Source organism: Salmo trutta, chromosome 29 (genome assembly GCF_901001165.1).
Source record: "Salmo trutta chromosome 29, fSalTru1.1, whole genome shotgun sequence".
Classification (NCBI taxonomy): Eukaryota; Metazoa; Chordata; class Actinopteri; order Salmoniformes; family Salmonidae; genus Salmo; species Salmo trutta.
This window is the reverse complement of record NC_042985.1, coordinates 5,953,126-5,972,128: the sequence shown is the minus strand read 5'-3', so window position 1 is coordinate 5,972,128 and position 19,003 is coordinate 5,953,126. Positions and strand designations below refer to the sequence as shown.

The window sequence follows — 19,003 nt, the reverse complement described above, 5'->3', positions numbered from 1 at the left end:
GCTCTGAAACCACTGACCCCCCTCCCACCTGCTCTGAAACCACTGACCCCCTCCCACCTCCTCCCTGCTCTGAAACCACTGACCCCCTCCCACCTCCTCCCTGCTCTGAAACCACTGACCCCCTCCCACCTCCTCCCCGCTCTGAAACCACTGACCCCCTCCCACCTCCTCCCCGCTCTGAAACCACTGACCCCCTCCCACCTCCTCCCCGCTCTGAAACCACTGACCCCCTCCCACCTCCTCTCCGCTCTGAAACCACTGATCCCCCTCCCACCTCCTCCCCGCTCTGAAACCACTGATCCCCCTCCCACCTCCTCCCCGCTCTGAAACCACTGACCCCCTCCCACCTCCTCCCCGTTCTGAAACCACTGACCCCCTCCCACCTCCTCCCCGCTCTGAAACCACTGACCCCCTCCCACCTCCTCTCCGCTCTGAAACCACTGATCCCCCTCCCACCTCCTCCCCGCTCTGAAACCACTGATCCCCCTCCCACCTCCTCCCCGCTCTGAAACCACTGACCCCCTCCCACCTCCTCCCCGTTCTGAAACCACTGACCCCCTCCCACCTCCTCCCTGCTCTGAAAACACTGACCCCCTCCCACCTCCTCTGAAACTACTGACCCCCGCCCACCTCCTCCCTGCTCTGAAACCACTGACCCCCTCCCACCTCCTCCCTGAGCCCAGCAGAGTGGAATCACATTAGCACACTGGGGTCTATCAACCACTACCAAACAGCCCCCAGGGAGAGCGAGCCAAACAGCCCCCAGGGAGAGCGAGCCAAACAGCCCCCAGGGAGAGCGAGCCAAACAGCACTCATAGTAGGTGCTGGCTGGCTGGCTTGCAGCCACAGACATGTCACTAACAGATGTAGTAGCCTTGTCTGGAGCCGCCTCCTCATCCTCCCAACAACCTCCCTGACCCGGCAGTCGCTTTCTCTTCCCTTGCTGGGAGACCGAGTCAGGGGGCAGCTGGCTGTGTGCTCTCCCTGAGGCTGGAGCCGCCATGGAGGACTGGGATGAATAAGACCCAGTGCCCACGGCTGGAGCCGCCATGGAGGACTGGGATGAATAAGACCCAGTGCCCACGGCTGGAGCCGCCATAGAGGACTGGGATGAACAAGACCCAGTGCCCACGGCTGGAGCCGCCATAGAGGACTGGGATGAACAAGACCCAGTGCCCACGGCTGGAGCCGCCATGGAGGACTGGGATAAATAAGACCCAGTGCCCACGGCTGGAGCCGCCATGGAGGACTGGGAATGTTGATGAGGCGGCGGCCTTTATATTCAGTGGCTCAGAACGGGCGCATCGAAGGGCGCACTGACTGTGGCTGTGTGGGCGATTTGTACCCCGCATGCCTACTGAGCGATTGAACATGCACCGCTTTGAAGATTAGGTGTTTGCATTATTTTACATGTGTGACAGAAGATTAGGGGAAGTTATTCAGGCCCTGTAAACTGGGTCTGCTGGTGATACACATTTCAAATGGAATGAATGTATAGCATGTGTGTGATCAAAGAAGTAGTGTTTCACTCAGACCGACGTTGTGGGAGAGTTGCCAATGGCCTACTACCCATCAGGCAGAGTTGAAAAGAAGTCTGGCTTTGTGTTGCCAGGGGTTCTGTTGAGTATGGATTAGAGGTCGACCGATTATGATTTTTCAACACGATACCAAAAAAAGACGATGCCGATTAATCGGCTGATTTTTTTCAATGTATTTGTAATAATGACAATTACAACAATACTGAATGAACACTTATTTTAACTTAATATAATACATCAATAAAATGAATTTAGCCTCAAATAAATAATGAATCATGTTCAATTTGGTTTAAATAATGCAAAAACAAAGTGTTGGAGAAGAAAGTAAAAGTGCAATATGTGCCATGTAAGAAAGCTAACGTTTAAGTTCCTTGCTCAGAACATGGGAACATATGAAAGCTGGTGGTTCCTTTTAATATGAGTCTTCAATATTCCCAAGTAAGAAGTTTTAGGTTGTAGTTATTATAGGAATTATAGGACTATTTCTCTCAATACGATTTGTATTTCATATACCTTTGACTATTGGATGTTCTTATAGGCACTTTAGTATTGTCAGTATAACAGTATAGCTTCCGTCCCTCTCCTCGCTCCTACCTGGGCTCGAATCAGGAAAACATCGACAACAGCCACCCTTGATGCAGCGTTACCCATGCAGAGCAAGGCGAACAACTACTCCAAGTCTCAGAGCGAGTGACGTTTGAAACGCTATTAGCGCGCACTCGGCTAACTAGCTAGCCATTTCACATTGGTTACACCAGCCTAATCTTGGGAGTTGATAGGCTTGAAGTCATAAACAGCGCAATGCTTGAAGCATTGCGAAGAGCTGCTGGCAAAATGCACGAAAGAGCTGTTTGAATGAATGCTTACGAGCCTGCTGGTGCCTACCACCACTCAGTCAGACTGCTCTATCAAATCATAGACTTAATTATAATATAACAAACACACAGAAATACGAGCCTTTGGTCATTAATATGGTCAAATCCGGAAACAATCACCTCGTAAACAAAACGCTTTTTCTTTCAGTGAAATATGGAACCGTTCCGTATTTTATCTAACGGGTGGCATCCCTAAGTCTAAATATTCCTGTTACATTGCACAACCTTCAATGTTATGTCATAATTACGTAAAATTCTGGCAAATTAGTTCGCAACGAGCCAGGCGGCCCAAACTGTTGGATATACCCTGACTCTGCGTGCAATGAACGCAAGATAAGTGACACAATTTCACCTGGTTAATATTACCTGCTAACCTGGATTTCTTTTAGCTAAATATGCAGGTTTAAAAATATATACTTCTGTGTATTGATTTTAAGAAAGGCATTGATGTTTATGGTTAGGTACAGTCGTGCAACGATTGTGCTTTTTTCGCAAATGCGCTTTTGTTAAATCATCCCCCGTTTGGCGAAGTTGGCTGTCTTTGTTAGGAAGAAATAGTCTTCACACAGTTCGCAACGAGCCAGGCGGCCCAAACTGCTGCATATACCCTGACTCTGTTGCAAGAGATGACACATTTTCCCTAGTTAAAAGAAATTCATGTTAGCAGGCAATATTAACTAAATATGCAGGTTTAAAAATATATACTTGTGTATTGATTTTAACCTGTTTGGTATAGGGGGCAGTATTGAGAATTTTGGAAAAAATATGTTCCCATTTTTAACGGCCTCCTACACCAACTCAGAAGCTAGAATATGCATATTATTGTTCAGGTTTGGATAGAAAACACTCTGAATTTTCTAAAACTGTTTGAATGGTGTCTGTGAGTATAACAGAACTCCTATGGCAGGCAAAAACCTGACAAGGTTTCAAGCAGGAAGTACCCTGTCTGACAAGGAGTCGTGCGTCTTACCTCTTTTTATTGAAAAGTAAGGATCTTAGCTGTAACGTGACAATTCCCAGGGCTCCAATAGGCTCTCAGAGCCCGCGAAATAACTGAAGGTTTACGAGGGAACCTCAGGTTGAAATATATTATCGCCTTTTGTAAGTGGATGCTCGGAGGACCTTTCAATGATGCGCGTGCATGAGTCGCTTCTGAGGAGAAATTTTATTCGGCTGTTTAGGCTCAATGCATACTCCCGGTCGGAATATTAACACTTCTCTATGACATAAATGGCATAAAAATTGGTTTTAAACAGCGGTTGACATGCTTCGAAGTACGGTAATGGAATATTTAGACATTTTTGACACGCCAATGCGCCATGCGCGACACCGCGAAAAAGCATTCTAGAACTCACGAACAAAACGTCGCTGTTGGAACATAACGATGGATTATTTGGGACCAAACCAACATTTGTTATTGAAGTAGAAGTCCTGGCAGTGTATTCTGATGAAGAACAAGCAAGGTAAGAACATCTTTCTTATAGGAAATGTGATTTTGGTGGAGGCTGACCTGGGTGGGTGTCTAAATAGCTAGCCCTGTAATGCCGGGCTATGTACTTAGATTATTGCAAAATGTGCTTCATCCGAAAAGCTATTTTAAAATCGGACATATCGAGTGCATAGAGGGGTAATGTATCTATAATTCTTAAAATAATTGTTATGCTTTTTGTGAACGTTTATCGTGAGTAATTTAGCAAACTGTTAGTAAATTCACCGGAAGTTTGCGGTGGTTATGCTTTTTCTGAACGTCACATGCTAATGTAAAAAGCTGGTTTTTGATATAAATATGAACTTGATTGAACAGACATGCATGTATTGTATAACACAATGTCCTAGGTGTGTCATCTGATGAAGATTATAAAAGGTTAGTGCTGCATTTAGCTGTGGTTTGGGTTTATGTGACATGATATGCTAGCTTGAAAAATGGCTGTGTGATTATTTCTGGCTGGGTACTCTGCTGACATAATCTAATGTTTTGCTTTTGTTGTAAAGCCTTTTTGAAATCGGACAGTGGGGTTAGATTAACGAGATTCTTGTCTTTAAATAGCTGTGAAATAGTCATATGTTTGAGAAATTGAAGTTATAGCATTTCTAACGATTCAAAAATCGCGCCACTGGATTTCAGTGGCTGTTACGTAGGTGGGACGAGTTCGTCCCACATGTACTAGAGAGGTTAAGAAAGAAATTTATGTTTATGGTTAGGTACACGGAGCAATGTCAGTCCTTTTTCGCGAATGCGCACCGCATCGATTATATGCAACGCAGGACAGGCTAGATAAACTAGTAATATCATCAACCATGTGTAGTTAACTAGTGTTTATGATTGATTGATTGTTTTTTATAAGATAAGTTTAATGCTAGCTAGCAACTTACCTTGGCTTCTTACTGCATTCGCGTAACAGGCAGGTTCCTCGTGGAGTGCAATGTAAAGCAGGTGGTTAGAGTGTTGGACTAGTTAACCGTAAGGTTGCAAGATTGAATCCCTGAGCTAACAAGGTAAAAATCTGTCGTTCTGCACCTGAACAAGGCAGTTAACCCACCATTCCTAGACCGTCATTGAAAATAAGAATGTGTTCTTAACTGACTTGCCTAGTTAAATAAAAGTGTATAAAAAGAAAATATCGGCAAATCGTTGTCCAAAAATACCGATTGTTATGAAAACTTGAAATCGGCCATTATGATTAATCAGTCGACCTCTAGTATGGATATTAACAAATCATTAAGTCATCTAGGAACTGTCCATCTTTCTATCCAGGAAGATCCCATCTACCTGCCAAGTGCGAACTACTGCTAAAATTGGCCGAATTGTGTAACATGGAATATAAGAGGCCAAGCCCGTCCACAGTTAGGCCAAACCCGCCCACAGTTGTGTGATTTCATTGACAAAGCAGCTTCACCAGTCATGGTTTGAGTCAGGAGACCTTCAATAGGTCAGTCTTTGCAGCATAACATGAACCTTAAGGCAAATTCCTGAGAAAGCTAGTTATTATAGTCCCACAACAGACCTTGAACTTTGACCTCAGTGGAAGGCTTGAATGAACCAATGTTTGAGGTGATGCACGTCTTTACCCGTGGGCAGAGTAAAACAAGTGCTTTCTGTTATCTTCAAGGCCCAGACTGAACAAAACCTGTTGAGGCCCAATACAACACAGCTGTTCTGTCTGTTCAAAAGGAACACCAGTGGCAACAATTGTCGGGCTATGCAGGGACTAACGTTAGCCTACTCACCGTCTTCGGTCTCTTGCCACACAATGCCCTCCAGGTTGACGCTAGTCCCGGGCTCGCAAGGACCAAGGCAATCGGGCTCCGTTGCCAGGGACGCGTCTGATGTGTTGGACGCCACCGAGCGAGTGCGCACCATTATCTGCTCGCACGGGGACGCGATGTTGTCCCCCACGGCGGCCAGGAGGTGGAGGGGGGGAGGGGCCGGTGTGGAGACAGGAGATTCCATCTGCAAGAGAGAAGGGGAAGACACACGAGACATCACTTAAAAAGCTCTGTATACAGCAGCAGATACTGTGTGGGAGGGGATGCCACAGAGAGGAAGTGCGTCTCAACGCATGAGAGACATCCAGGAATGCCAGTAAGGCCTGGATGTAAACTGATGCCTTGATTAGTCAAAGGGTGGTTGTTGTGTGGACTTGGCCCCTCTCTCCCTCTCTCTGCTCCACCACCATGATTAGCAGACAGGAAGGCATTGAACTGCTTCAATCCCAACCACTGGAGGTCAGAGAAGGAGAGAGAGACTGGTGTTAAGCACTCTCCCTCCTCTGGTCTCCCTCTCGTCTCTCCCGCTCTTCTCTTGCCACACAGATCTGGCACCACATCTCATGGACTGATCATCACTCATTCAGACAGATCTCTGACACCGCATCATCTCATGGACTGATCATCACGAATTCAGCCAGATCTGACACCGCATCATCTCATGGACTGATCATCACGAATTCAGCCAGATCTGACACTGCATCATCTCATGGACTGATCATCACGAATTCAGCCAGATCTGACACCGCATCATCTCATGGACTGATCATCACTAATTCAGCCAGATCGGACACCGCATCATCTCATGGACTGATCATCACGAATTCAGCCAGATCTGACACCGCATCATCTCATGGACTGATCATCACTAATTCAGCCAGATCTGACACCGCATCATCTCATGGACTGATCATCACGAATTCAGCCAGATCTGACACCGCATCATCTCATGGACTGATCATCACGAATTCAGCCAGATCTGACACCGCATCATCTCATGGACTGATCATCACGAATTCAGCCAGATCTGACACCGCATCATCTCATGGACTGATCATCACGAATTCAGCCAGATCTGACACCGCATCATCTCATGGACTGATCATCACGAATTCAGCCAGATCTGACACCGCATCATCTCATGAACTGATCATCACGAATTCAGCCAGATCTGACACTGCATCATCTCATGGACTCACTCACTAATTCCCTCAATTAAAGACTTGGTTGTGGTGAAGGAACAGGCGGCGAGGAACCGTAATTGATTCCGAGGCACTATGACGGTACAGGGAAGAGAGACGGTGTGTGTGCGCTCAATGCATCAGAGAGATACCGCACGAGAGAGATACTGGCTGATTTAAGCTCCATGGTGACACTGAGCTCAGTGCTCATTAATTCAAGGCAGTCAACATTAGAGTGCTTCAAAATGATTAGCTCTGATCTGCGTGAGGAACAGGGCACAGCCAAACACGGTGCATTAATTGGGCATAAACCACTCCCTGCTCCAATTAATTTTTTGCAAATGCAGGATCCAATTAGGCTTGAGTAAATAACAATTGACATGCAGCTTATAGGCCTATTGACCACATGAATAATGTTTAAATATAACAATTTGCCTGCCACCCCTGGGCATTTCCATGTAAAAGGACCCATGAGAATCAACATGAGAAGTTCATAAGAGCATATTAAATTGGGTGTAAAATGAAAGCTAAGAGTGCATCTTTTGGGGAAATTAAGGATAGATACATTTTACAACCATATTCCATCACAATTTTTTAGGGCAGAAGTAAAGGCTTTGATTTGTGGATAAACATCTACCAGAAAACGTCTTAAGGTGTCAGAAATACATCAAACCACAATAACGTTGACGTAAACACCACAGCAAAATAATATCACATTTCATTTGAGAAATGTTTTACTTTCTGTAAGTTTAAGAAATATTGCTTTCTGCCTTGTGATTCCGTTACCTAAAACCCAGATATCTCCTCTCATGAGGAGGATAATTAAAGTTCACAGGAGTAACAAGTATTACTGACATTTTATTTAGAAATATTGAAATTATTTAAAAACTTGTAATTCCGTTATTAACATACTGTTATGTTCAGCTCATAGCTCATTCTGTTGGTCAAACCAAGAGTATTAAAACAGGCAGACTGCCCGCTCTCTCTCCACTTAAATGTCACCTCTCCCAGCTCTTACTGACACCTACCCCTCCCTTTCCATTAACTGAAACCAGCATCCTCGGCCACTGAGCACCGACCGACACCGGACGTCCATGGAAGTAGAAAAGTAGTTGAAATTTGGTCAGTCCACCCTGGCCTTGATGTTAACGTCCACAGACGTGACTGGACCAAATCTGAACTTATTGTTGACATATGTTTCACAAGTTTGGATAGCACAGTACAATGAGTAGGTTACAGTACAATACAATAAAAGAGTACAGCACAGTATATTGTAATGTACTATACAGAAGTCCACTGTAATCTACTATTCTGTATTGTACTGCACTGTACTCTACTGTGATGTCCAAACTTGTAAAACAGAGAATGACATTCATATCCATACTGATGCATTTCTGTGTAGTATAGATCAGGGACCCATAATGTAATTATGGTACCAGATATAAATCCACTTCACTTAGTGTAGTTCAATAACCAAAATATATATATTTTTGAAACTAAAGGTGCAATGTCATAGCTGACTACCCATTCTATCTGCAGACATCTTTGAATCTTAATCTAGAACAGAAGTTTTTGGAAAACATGGTCGCATAAAAACCGGGGTGAGATAATCCTATGTAATTTAGTTACCAGAGTTTGCATCTGCACAGTTCTTTCACTGAATTTGTTTGTGTACATTTTTCAGGGTAAAATTGTTAACAGTAATCCTTGTGCATATAGTTGTATGGTTCGTTAAACTTAGAAAGCAATGGTTGTTTGGCATACAGTACCAGTCAAAAGTTTGGACACCTACTCATTCAAGGGTTTTTCTTTATTTTTACTATTTTCTACATTGTATTATAATAGTGAAGACATCAAAACTATGAAATAACACATATGGAATCAGGTAGTAACCAAGAAGTGTTAAATCAGAATATATTTGAGATTCTTCAAAGTTGCCACCCTTTGCATTGATGACAGCTTTGCACACTCTTGGCATTCTCTCAACTAGCTTCATGAGGTAGTAACCTGTAATGCATTTCAATTAACAGGTGTCCCAAGTTAACTTGTTATGGATAGGGGGCAGTATTTTCACGGCTGGATAAAAAATGTACCCGATTTAACCTCTATGGGACCGGCGGGACGAATTCGTCCCACCTACGTAACAGCCAGTTGAATCCTGTGGCGCGATTTTTAAAAAACGTTTGAAATACTATTACTTCAATTTCTCAAACATATGACTATTTTACAGCTATTTAAAGACAAGACTCTCGTTAATCTAACCACACTGTCCGATTTCAAAAAGGCTTTACAACGAAAGCAAAACATTAGATTATGTCAGCAGAGTACCCAGCCAGAAATAATCAGACACCCATTTTTCAAGCTAGCATATAATGTCACAAAAACCCAAACCACAGCTAAATGCAGCACTAACCTTTTATGATCTTCATCAGATGACACTCCTAGGACATTATGTTATACAATACATGCATGTTTTGTTCAATCAAGAAAAATGGTCTTACCTTTCCTGTTCTTCGTCAGAATGCACTCCCAGGACTTCTACTTCAATAACAAATGTAGGTTTGGTCCCAAATAATCCATCGTTATATCCAAACAGCGGCGTTTTGTTCGTGCGTTCTAGACACCATCAGAGTGGTAAATCACGGTCGCGCGCATGGCGCAGAACGTGACAAAAAATGTCTAAATATTCCATTACCGTACTTCGAAGCATGTCAACCGCTGTTTAAAATCAATTTTTATGCCATTATTCTCGTAAAAAAGCGATAATATTCCGACCGGGAATCTGCAATTAGCTAAACAGCCGAAGGAAAATACTGCACGGGGTCGAATCGCGCACGCGCCTAATTCCATTGTCCTCTGATGGGACACTTGGAAAAGGGGATTCTGTGTTTCAGCCTGAGGCTGCCTCGTCATCGTTCAGGTTCTTCCCGGGTTCTGAGAGCCTATTGGAGCCCTAGGAATTGTCACGTTACAGCTAAGATCCTGACTCTTCAATAAACAGAAGCAAGAACAACATGAAAACTTCTCAGGTTTTTGCCTGCCATAGGAGTTCTGTTATACTCACAGACACCATTCAAACAGTTTTAGAAACTTTAGGGTGTTTTCTATCCAAACCTGAACAATAATATGCATATTCTAGCTTCTGAGTTGGTGTAGGAGGCAGTTAAAAATGGGCACATATTTTTTCAAAAATTCTCAATACTGCCCCCTAGCCCGTAGAGGTTAAACTGATTATTACTCCTGCCCAGAAACTAGAATATGCATATAATCATTAAAAACACTCCAAAGTTTCTAAAACTGTTTGAATGGTGTCTGAGTATAACAGAACTCATTTGGCAGGCCAAAACCTGAGAAGATTCCAAACAGGAAGCGCCCTCTCGGACTATTTCTTGGCCTTCTTGATCATCTCTATCCAAAACAGGGGATCTCTGGCATAACGTGACATTTTCTAGCGCTCCCATAGGCTCTCAGAAGGCGGCAGAACGGTGAATGATGACTTTGCAGGCCATGGCTGAAAAACAGTAGCGCATTTGGATAGTGGTCGATTTGAGAACAATGAGACTGGGGGCGCGTGCACGAGCCGACACCATGTTTTTATTTTTTCGTCTTTGAACGAAAACAGGGTTTCCCGGTCGGAATATTATCGCTTTTTTACGAGAAAAATCGCATAAAAATTGATTTTAAACAGCGTTTGACATGCTTCGAAGTACGGTATTGGAATATTTTGAAATGTTTTGTCACGAAACGCGCGTCACCCTTCGGATAGTGTCTTGAACGCACGAACAAAACGCTGCTATTTGGATATAACTATGGATTATTTGGAACCAAACCAACATTTGTTATTTAAGTAGAAGTCCTGGGAGTGCATTCTGATGAAGAACAGCAAAGGTAATCCAATTTTTCTTATAGTAAATCTGAGTTTGGTTAGTACCAAACTTGGTGGGTGTCAAAATAGCTAGCCATGATGGCCGGGCTATCTACTCAGAATATTGCAAAATGTGCTTTCACCGAAAAACTATTTTAAAAATCGGACACCGCGATTGCATAAAGGAGTTCTGTATCTATAATTCTTAAAATAATTATGTTTTTTGTGAACGTTTATCGTGAGTAATTTAGTAAATTCACCGGAAGTGTTCGGTGGGAATGCTAGTTCTGAACGTCACATGGTAATGTAAAAAGCTGGTTTTTGATATAAATATTAACTTGATTGAACAAAACATGCATGTATTGTATAACATAATGTCCTAGGAGTGTCATCTGATGAAGATCATCAAAGGTTAGTGCTGCATTTAGCTGTGGTTTTAGTTTTTGTGACATTATATGCTAGCTTGAAAAATGGGTGTCTGATTATTTCTGGCTGGGTACTCTGCTGACATAATCTAATGTTTTGCTTTCGCTGTAAAGCCTTTTTGAAATCGGACAGTGTGGTTAGATAAATGAGAGTCTTGTCTTTAAAATGGTGTAAAATAGTCATATGTTTGAAAAATGGAAGTTTTTGGATTTTTGAGGAATTTGTAATTCGCGCCACGCCTATCATTGGATATTGGAGCAGGTGTTCCGCTAGCGGAACGTCTAGATGTAAGAGGTTAACCTGTTGGGGCTAGGGGGCAGTATTTGCACGGCCGGATAAAAAAACGTACCTGATTTAAACTGGTTACTACTCTTGCCCAGAAACGAGAATATGCATATAATTAGTAGATTTGGATAGAACACACTAAAGTTTCTAAAACTGTTTGAATGGTGTCTGTGAGTATAACAGAACTCATATGGCAGGCCAAAACCTGAGAAGATTCCATACAGGAAGTGCCCTGCCTGACAATTTGTTCTCCTTCTGTGGCATCTCTATCGAAAATACAACATCTCTGCTGTAACGTGACATTTTCTAAGGCTTCCATTGGCTCTCAGAAGGCGCCAGAAAGTGGAATGACGTCTCTCCTGTCTCTGGGCGAAAAACAGCAGGAGATTTTGTGAGTGGTCAGGCTGGGAACAGTGACACTGGAGATGCGCGTTCATGAGAATTCTCCATTTTTTTCTTACAGCCTTTGAATGAATACAACGTCGCCCGGTTGGAATATTATCTCTATTTTACGAGAAAAATTGCATAAAAATGTATTTTAAACAGCGTTTGACATGCTTCGAAGTACGGTAATGGAATATTTTGAAATGTTTTGTCACAAAATGCGCTCGCGCGTCACCTTTCGGATACTGACCTGAAGGCACGAACAAAACTGAGGTATTTGAATATAACTATGGATTATTTGGAACCAAAACAACATTTGTTATTGAAGTAGAAGTCCTGGGAGTGCATTCTGACGAAGAACAGCAAGGTAATCCAATTTTTCTTATAGTAAATCTGAGTTTGGTGAGGGCCAAACTTGGTGGGTGTCAAATTAGCTAGCCGTGATGGCCGAGCTATGTACTCAGAATATTGCAAAATGCGCTTTCGCCGAAAAGCTATTTTAAAATCGGACACCGCGATTGCATAAAGGAGTTCTGTATCTATAATTCTTAAAATAATTGTTATGTATTTTGTGAACGCTAATCGTGAGTAATTTAGTAAATTCACCGGAAGTTTGCAGTGGGTATGCTAGTTCTGAACATCACATGCTAATGTAAAAAGCTGGTTTTTGATATAAATATGAACTTGATTGAACAAAACATGCATGTATTGTATAACATAATGTCCTAGGAGTGTCATCTGATGAAGATCATCAAAGGTTAGTGCTGCATTTAGCTGTGGTTTTGGTTTTTGTGACATATATGCTTGCTTTGAAAATGGCTGTGTGATTATATTTGGCAGGGTACTCTCCTGACATAATCTAATGTTTTGCTTTCGCTGTAAAGCCTTTTTGAAATCGGACAATGTGGTTAGATTAACGAGAGTCTTGTCTTTAAAATGGTGTAAAATAGTCATATGTTTGAGAAATTAAGGTTATAGCATTTTTGAGGTATTTGTATTTCGCGCCACGCGATTCCACTGGCTGTTGACTAGGGTGGACGCGTCCCACCTTGCCCAGGGAGGTTAAGAGAATGCCAAGGGTGTGCAATGCTGTCATCAAGGCAAAGGGTGGCTACTTTGAAGAAACTCAAATATATTTTGATTTGTTTAATACTTTTTTGTTTACTACATGATTCCATATGTGTTATTTCGTAGTTTTTGTCTTCACTATTATTCTACAATGTAGAAAATAGTAAAACTAAAGAAAAACCCTTGAATGAGTAGTTGTCCAAACTTTAACCGGAACCGTGTGACAATGTGGCCGGAACCGTGTGACAGAATGCAGCCTGAATACTCAAAATACCATCATTCCAGTTTGATCTGTAGGTATATTTGCGGGGAGACAATATATGTACATTTTTTCTACTGTAAAAGATATGAATCTTTCCAAAATGGCTTTCGAAATGCGCTTGAAAGGCCATTTCTCCCTACTAGCCTCCGAAAGGTATTTGTTCACTCCATGGGAGAGAGGAGCTAGCAAATCAATGTGGCGGCGAGCTGCGGTGAGAGGGGCCTAATGACATCGTAATCACTCTGTGTCAGTTTATGATGCATGACGTGGCCAAACTGTGGCTGCAGTGTGCTGAGTGAATGGGACAGGACAGGTAATCAGCCTGCTGTCAACCTGTTCTGTTCCTGGGCCTTATGGAGACACAGTGAGCCAGCAGACAAGCCTACACAAAGAACCCGATCCTCAAAGTGAAAGCCATGTAAAGAGAGACGCAAACAGAACAGAACACAACTCTTCTAATGCACTTTGCTTCTCAAACCACGTTTCCAGACAGGCATTACAAAAGCAGGCTAGTCCTGAAACTTTCTGCAGAATAATATTATTTTCTACACTGCAGTCCGCTCACTGCTCATTCTTGATTTCTAGATCGGCTAGATGGAATGTAAATAAAACAAGCGGGCTACAACAGAGGGAAACTACCCTGGAGAGAAATCGGCCGCTCTTCCTCCATCATATTTCCTTTGTAAATTGGAGGCAAGTATGATCACAAGTTGGGCTGTGACTTATTTTACAGCCTCCTTTAGATCCCTGGGAAACTAATGAGACCGTTGTGGTGGCATGGAAACAACATTAGAAACAACAGGGTGACGATGACAGGTTAAGTGTCCAGGAAGTGTTGAATTAAAGGGATTGCAACAGATGGCAACCACTAAGCATCAGTAGGAGAGGCCTTTTGTTCACCACAAGGTCTCAGAGAGCTCCTTTAAGATGCTGGGAGCTGAGGCCTCAACAGAAGCTCCATTAAGACGCTGGGAGCTGAGGCCTCAACAGAAGGCTCCTTTAAGATGCTGGGAGCTGAGGCCTCAACAGAAGGTTCCTTTAAGATGCTGGGAGCTGAGGCCTCAACAGAAGCTCCATTAAGACGCTGGGAGCTGGGGCGTCAGAGTCTGTTTGCTGTTGGAGTGTAAATCATGTCTAAGAAATTCTATAGGGATTTTAATACTGGAGTAAATGTTCTCATGTTCACAGTGGATTAACCTAGCCAACCTCTTAACTGAAGAGTTTAAAGGTCATTGAAGCCATTAGCATCCTCTGTACTTTGAGCATAGTACAGTAGTAGTGTTCACTTAGGCACAGGGCTGAGTGGTGAACAGACAAGCACATTTTGCATTATTGCTTGTTCCACTTAAGTTCAAAGCAAATGTTAAGTGATCCTCTATGAGAGCAGAGAGGCTGAAGGTATCAACAATGAAAGCATGGTTGGTTCCTGGTCCTTGAGTGGTTGTTTCCTTGTGTGTGGTGAGAGGCTGGAACAGTTGGGTACGTCACCAACTTGAGGATCTCTGAGGGTGATAATGATTTAGATGCTCTTACTGTCTGAATGATACGGGACTGTGAAATTCTATTCACCACGCCTGTCCAAGAATATAAAATACCATGATAAATGACCTGATACATTTAGACTACTTTCATTGATAAGTTGCTTCATGTATTGAATGACTAAGGAGCATGAAATGGAAAGGACGTCCTCCTGAACCAGAGGCGCAGGGAAACGACAAGAGATGACTAACTCTATTTCTAGGTTCCCCCATACTTCGCACAAAACAACAAACACTTTCATTCCGTGGCAGGCTGTACACACACAGTGAAGTGCTTGTCCATTCTGGGGTTCCAAAAGCCGCATGCTGAGGAAAGGACAAAACTGATAGATTAAACAAGTCTCTGCCTCAACACTCAGCCAACACTGAATTGAGTAGCTTTACCCTCCCACAGGATTTACAGTCCGGTTTATAAAAACTCCCCCAAACCACAATGTTTGAGAGGTTTCTGCAGTGTCACGCGAGCCCTCCTTTCAAAAACAGCCCCATGCCAATTTCTTGAGAAAGCCACAATGGCTAAGAAAGATGTTCAACTGAGTGAAAGGATTTTGAATGGATTGGGGAGTGATGTGGAGCATACCAAGTTGCTGACAGAATGACTAACTGTATTAGAACGAGAGGAAAATCTTTGCATGGATTTTCAGTTCATCTTCTCACAGTAATTTCCCCTGACTGGGGATGCTGCTGCACTTTTTGCCGGACATAAACCTTGGCTTGAATTTGTTTATTGGAATTGGGATTTAGAAACTGAGCTTATGGCTCGGGCAAGGATTACAAAGGGATTTACACTGTAGTGTCATATCAACACACCTGTCTGGGTTGCTCCTCCCCATTCTATAGGCAGAAACTCAAAACAAGAAGTACCCGTGCTAAAGTCTATTCAACGCTGGTCTGACCAATCGGAATCCATGCTTCAAGACTATTTTGATCACGCGGACTGGTACATGTTCCGGGTTGCCTCAGAATAATATTGACGTATACATTGACACAGTGACTTAGTTCATCAGGAAGTGTACAGGGGATGTTGTTCCCACTGTGACAATTAAAACCTATCCAAACCAAAAACTGTGGCTAGGTGGCAGTATTCATGCAAAACTGAAAGCACAAACCACCACATTTAACCATGACAAGGTGACTGGGAATATGACCGAATACAAAACAGTCCAGCTATGCCCTCCGTAAGGTAATCAAACACGTCAGTACAGAGGCCAAGTGGGGTCGCATTTTAACGGCTCAGTCACGAGACTCCAGAGAATCACAGATCATCAAGGGAAAACCGGACACCGACGTCTTGCGCCCAGACAAGCTTTACTCCTTTTTCTCCCCAATTTTATATTATACAATTGGTAGTTACAGTCTTGTCCCATCGCTACAACTCCCGTACGGACTCGAGAGAGGTGAAGGACGAGAGCCATGCGTCCTGCGAAACACGACCCCTGCTTCTTGACACAATGTTTGCTTAACCCGGAAGCCAGCCGCACCAATGTGTCGGAGGAAAAACCGTACACCTGGCGACAGAGTCAGCGTGCACTGCGCCCAGCCCACCACAGGAGTCGCTAGAGCGCGATGGGACAAGGACAACTGGGCCGGCCAAACCCTCACCTTACCCGGACTACGCTGGGCCAATTGTGCACCGCCTCATGGGTCTCCCGGTCACGGCCGGCTGCGACACATCTTGGGATCGAATCAGGATCTGTAGTGACACAGCTAGCATTGCGATGCAGTGCCTTAGATCGCTGCACCACTCGGGAGGCCCGTGAGTAAGCCATTTAAGTGTGTTAACCCTCACAAGGCTGCCGGTCCAGACAGCATCCCTAGCCGCGTCCTCAGAGCATAAGTAGACCAGCTGCCAGACAGCATCCCTAGCCACATCCTCCAGCTGGCTGGAGTGTTTATGGACCTATTCAATCGCTCCCTATCCCAGTTTGCGGTCCCCACTTGCTTCAAGATGTCCACCATTGTTCCTGTACCCAAGAAAGCGAAGGTAAGTGAACTAAATGACTATCGCCCCGTAGCACTCACTTCTGTCATCTGTGACGATCCTCCCACTCTGTCTGCCGAATTCTCTTTGCTCTTGTTTTCCTTAATAGGATGTCGGTGGGCGGAGCCGGGAGGGTCGTCAGCGAAATGGGACACCCGGGCTCGGGTGTATCCCAGGATAAATGCACCTCTTCCCCATTCATTGGGGAGACTCTCTCCATGCAGACACAGATTTTGATTGTGGCATTTTTGTGGCTATTTGGCTTGTTTGCATTGACACCTTTCAACACCCCTCATTCTCACATATATACACACGCGACCACTCACTTACACTACTGATTACTGACTAAACACACACCATTGTTAATTGTATTAACTTTACTTCAGTTAATAAATATATTTTGCTATTCTTTATCTCCATGTTGTCTCCCTTTTTGTTACGGGCTTCGAGCCGGTTCGTGACACATCATGAAGTACTTTTGAGAGGCTAGTTAAGGATCATATCGCCTCCACCTTACCCGACACCCAGCAATTTGCATACCACCCAAACAGATCCACAGATGATGCAATCGGCATCTCCCTGCCCTATCCCATCTGGACAAGAGGAATACCTACGTAAGAATGCTGTTCATTGACTAGAGCTCAGCCATCGTTACGCTGCAGTGTCACATCAAGACCCCCGTCTGGGGTTGTTACGCTGCAGTGTCACATCAAGACCCCCGTCTGGGGTTGTTACGATGCAGTGTCACGTCAAGACCCCCGTCTGGGGTTGTTACGCTGCAGTGTCACAGCAAGACCTCCGTCAGGGGTTGTTACGCTGCAGTGTCACATCAAGACCCCCGTCAGGGGTTGTTACGCTGCAGTGTCACATCAAGACCCCCGTCTGGGGTTGTTACGCTGCAGTGTCACGTCAAGACCCCCGTCTGGGGTTGTTACGCTGCAGTGTCACGTCAAGACCCCCGTCTGGGGTTGTTACGCTGCAGTGTCACGTCAAGACCCCCGTCTGGGGTTGTTACGCTGCAGTGTCACGTCAAGACCCCCGTCTGGGGTTGTTACGCTGCAGTGTCACGTCAAGACCCCCGTCAGGGTTGTTACGCTGCAGTGTCACGTCAAGACCCCCGTCTGGGGTTGTTACGCTGCAGTGTCACGTCAAGACCCCCGCCTGGGGTTGTTACGCTGCAGTGTCACGTCAAGACCCCCGCCTGGGGTTGTTACGCTGCAGTGTCACGTCAAGACCCCCGTCTGGGGTTGTTACGCTGCAGTGTCACGTCAAGACCCCCGTCTGGGGTTGTTACGCTGCAGTGTCATATCAAGACCCCCGTCAGGGGTTGTTACGCTGCAGTGTCACATCAAGACACCCGTCAGGGGTTGTTACGCTGCAGTGTCACATCAAGACACCCGTCAGGGGTTGTTACGCTGCAGTGTCATATCAAGACCCCCGTCTGGGGTTGTTACGCTGCAGTGTCATATCAAGACCCCCGTCTGGGGTTGTTACGCTGCAGTGTCACATCAAGACCCCCGTCAGGGTTGTTACGCTGCAGTGTCACATCAAGACCCCCGTCTGGGGTTGTTACGCTACAGTGTCATATCAGTAGAATCCACCCCATGACAAAAGGTTGAGTAAGTAGGATCCACCCCATGACAAAAGGTTGAGTAAGTAGAATCCACCCCATGACAAAAGGTTGAGTAAGTAGAATCCACCCCATGACAAAAGGTTGAGTAAGTAGGATCCACCCCATGACAAAAGGTTGAGTAAGTAGGATCCACCCCATGACAAAAGGTTGAGTAAGTAGAATCCACCTCATGACAAAAGGTTGAGTAAGTAGAATCCACCCCATGACAAAAAGGTTGAGTAAGTAGGATCCACCCCATGACAAAAGGTTGAGTAAGTAGAATCCACCCCATGACAAAAGGTTGAGTAAGTAGAATCCACCCCATGACAAAAGGTTGAGTAAGTAGGATCCACTCCATGACAAAAGGTTGAGTAAGTAGGATCCACCCCATGACAAAAGGTTGAGTAAGTAGGATCCACCAGTATAGAAGAGTAGGCTATGCTTTCTGGAAACAACATAGGCGTACTTCTAGATTGACAGGTTGAGATATCCCAGATGGATCAACTGGCTGTAAATTCATTTGAACCCCAAATTGAATCAACTTAGCTACAGTACAAACTCAGAGATAGAACAGTGACAAAACACAAAAGACAAGACCCAGCTTTGTTTGTCAGAGGGTACAATTAGTGTTTTGGAAAAGGGAGTAGTTAACCTAATCTTTATCTCATTTAACAAAACCTCGGAGCTTGTCTTGTACCAGATGGGTTCTCTTTTGTGGATC

At 44.3% G+C, this 19,003-nt stretch overlaps 1 protein-coding gene across 5 annotated transcripts in view; it reads right to left on the bottom strand.

Moving 5' to 3' along the window:
* Positions 1 to 19,003, bottom strand: part of LOC115166810 (zinc finger protein 609) — a 109,595-nt gene that overhangs the window by 28,917 nt on the left and 61,675 nt on the right. For all 5 annotated transcript variants that reach the window (XR_003870366.1, XM_029720650.1, XM_029720647.1 and 2 more), the window contains one exon: positions 5,642 to 5,864. Coding sequence is in view for 4 of the 5 variants with exons in the window: in XM_029720650.1 (XP_029576510.1) it covers positions 5,642 to 5,864 (223 nt within the window). In the remaining variant the exon portion in view is untranslated. The remainder of the gene's footprint in view (positions 1 to 5,641; positions 5,865 to 19,003) is intronic.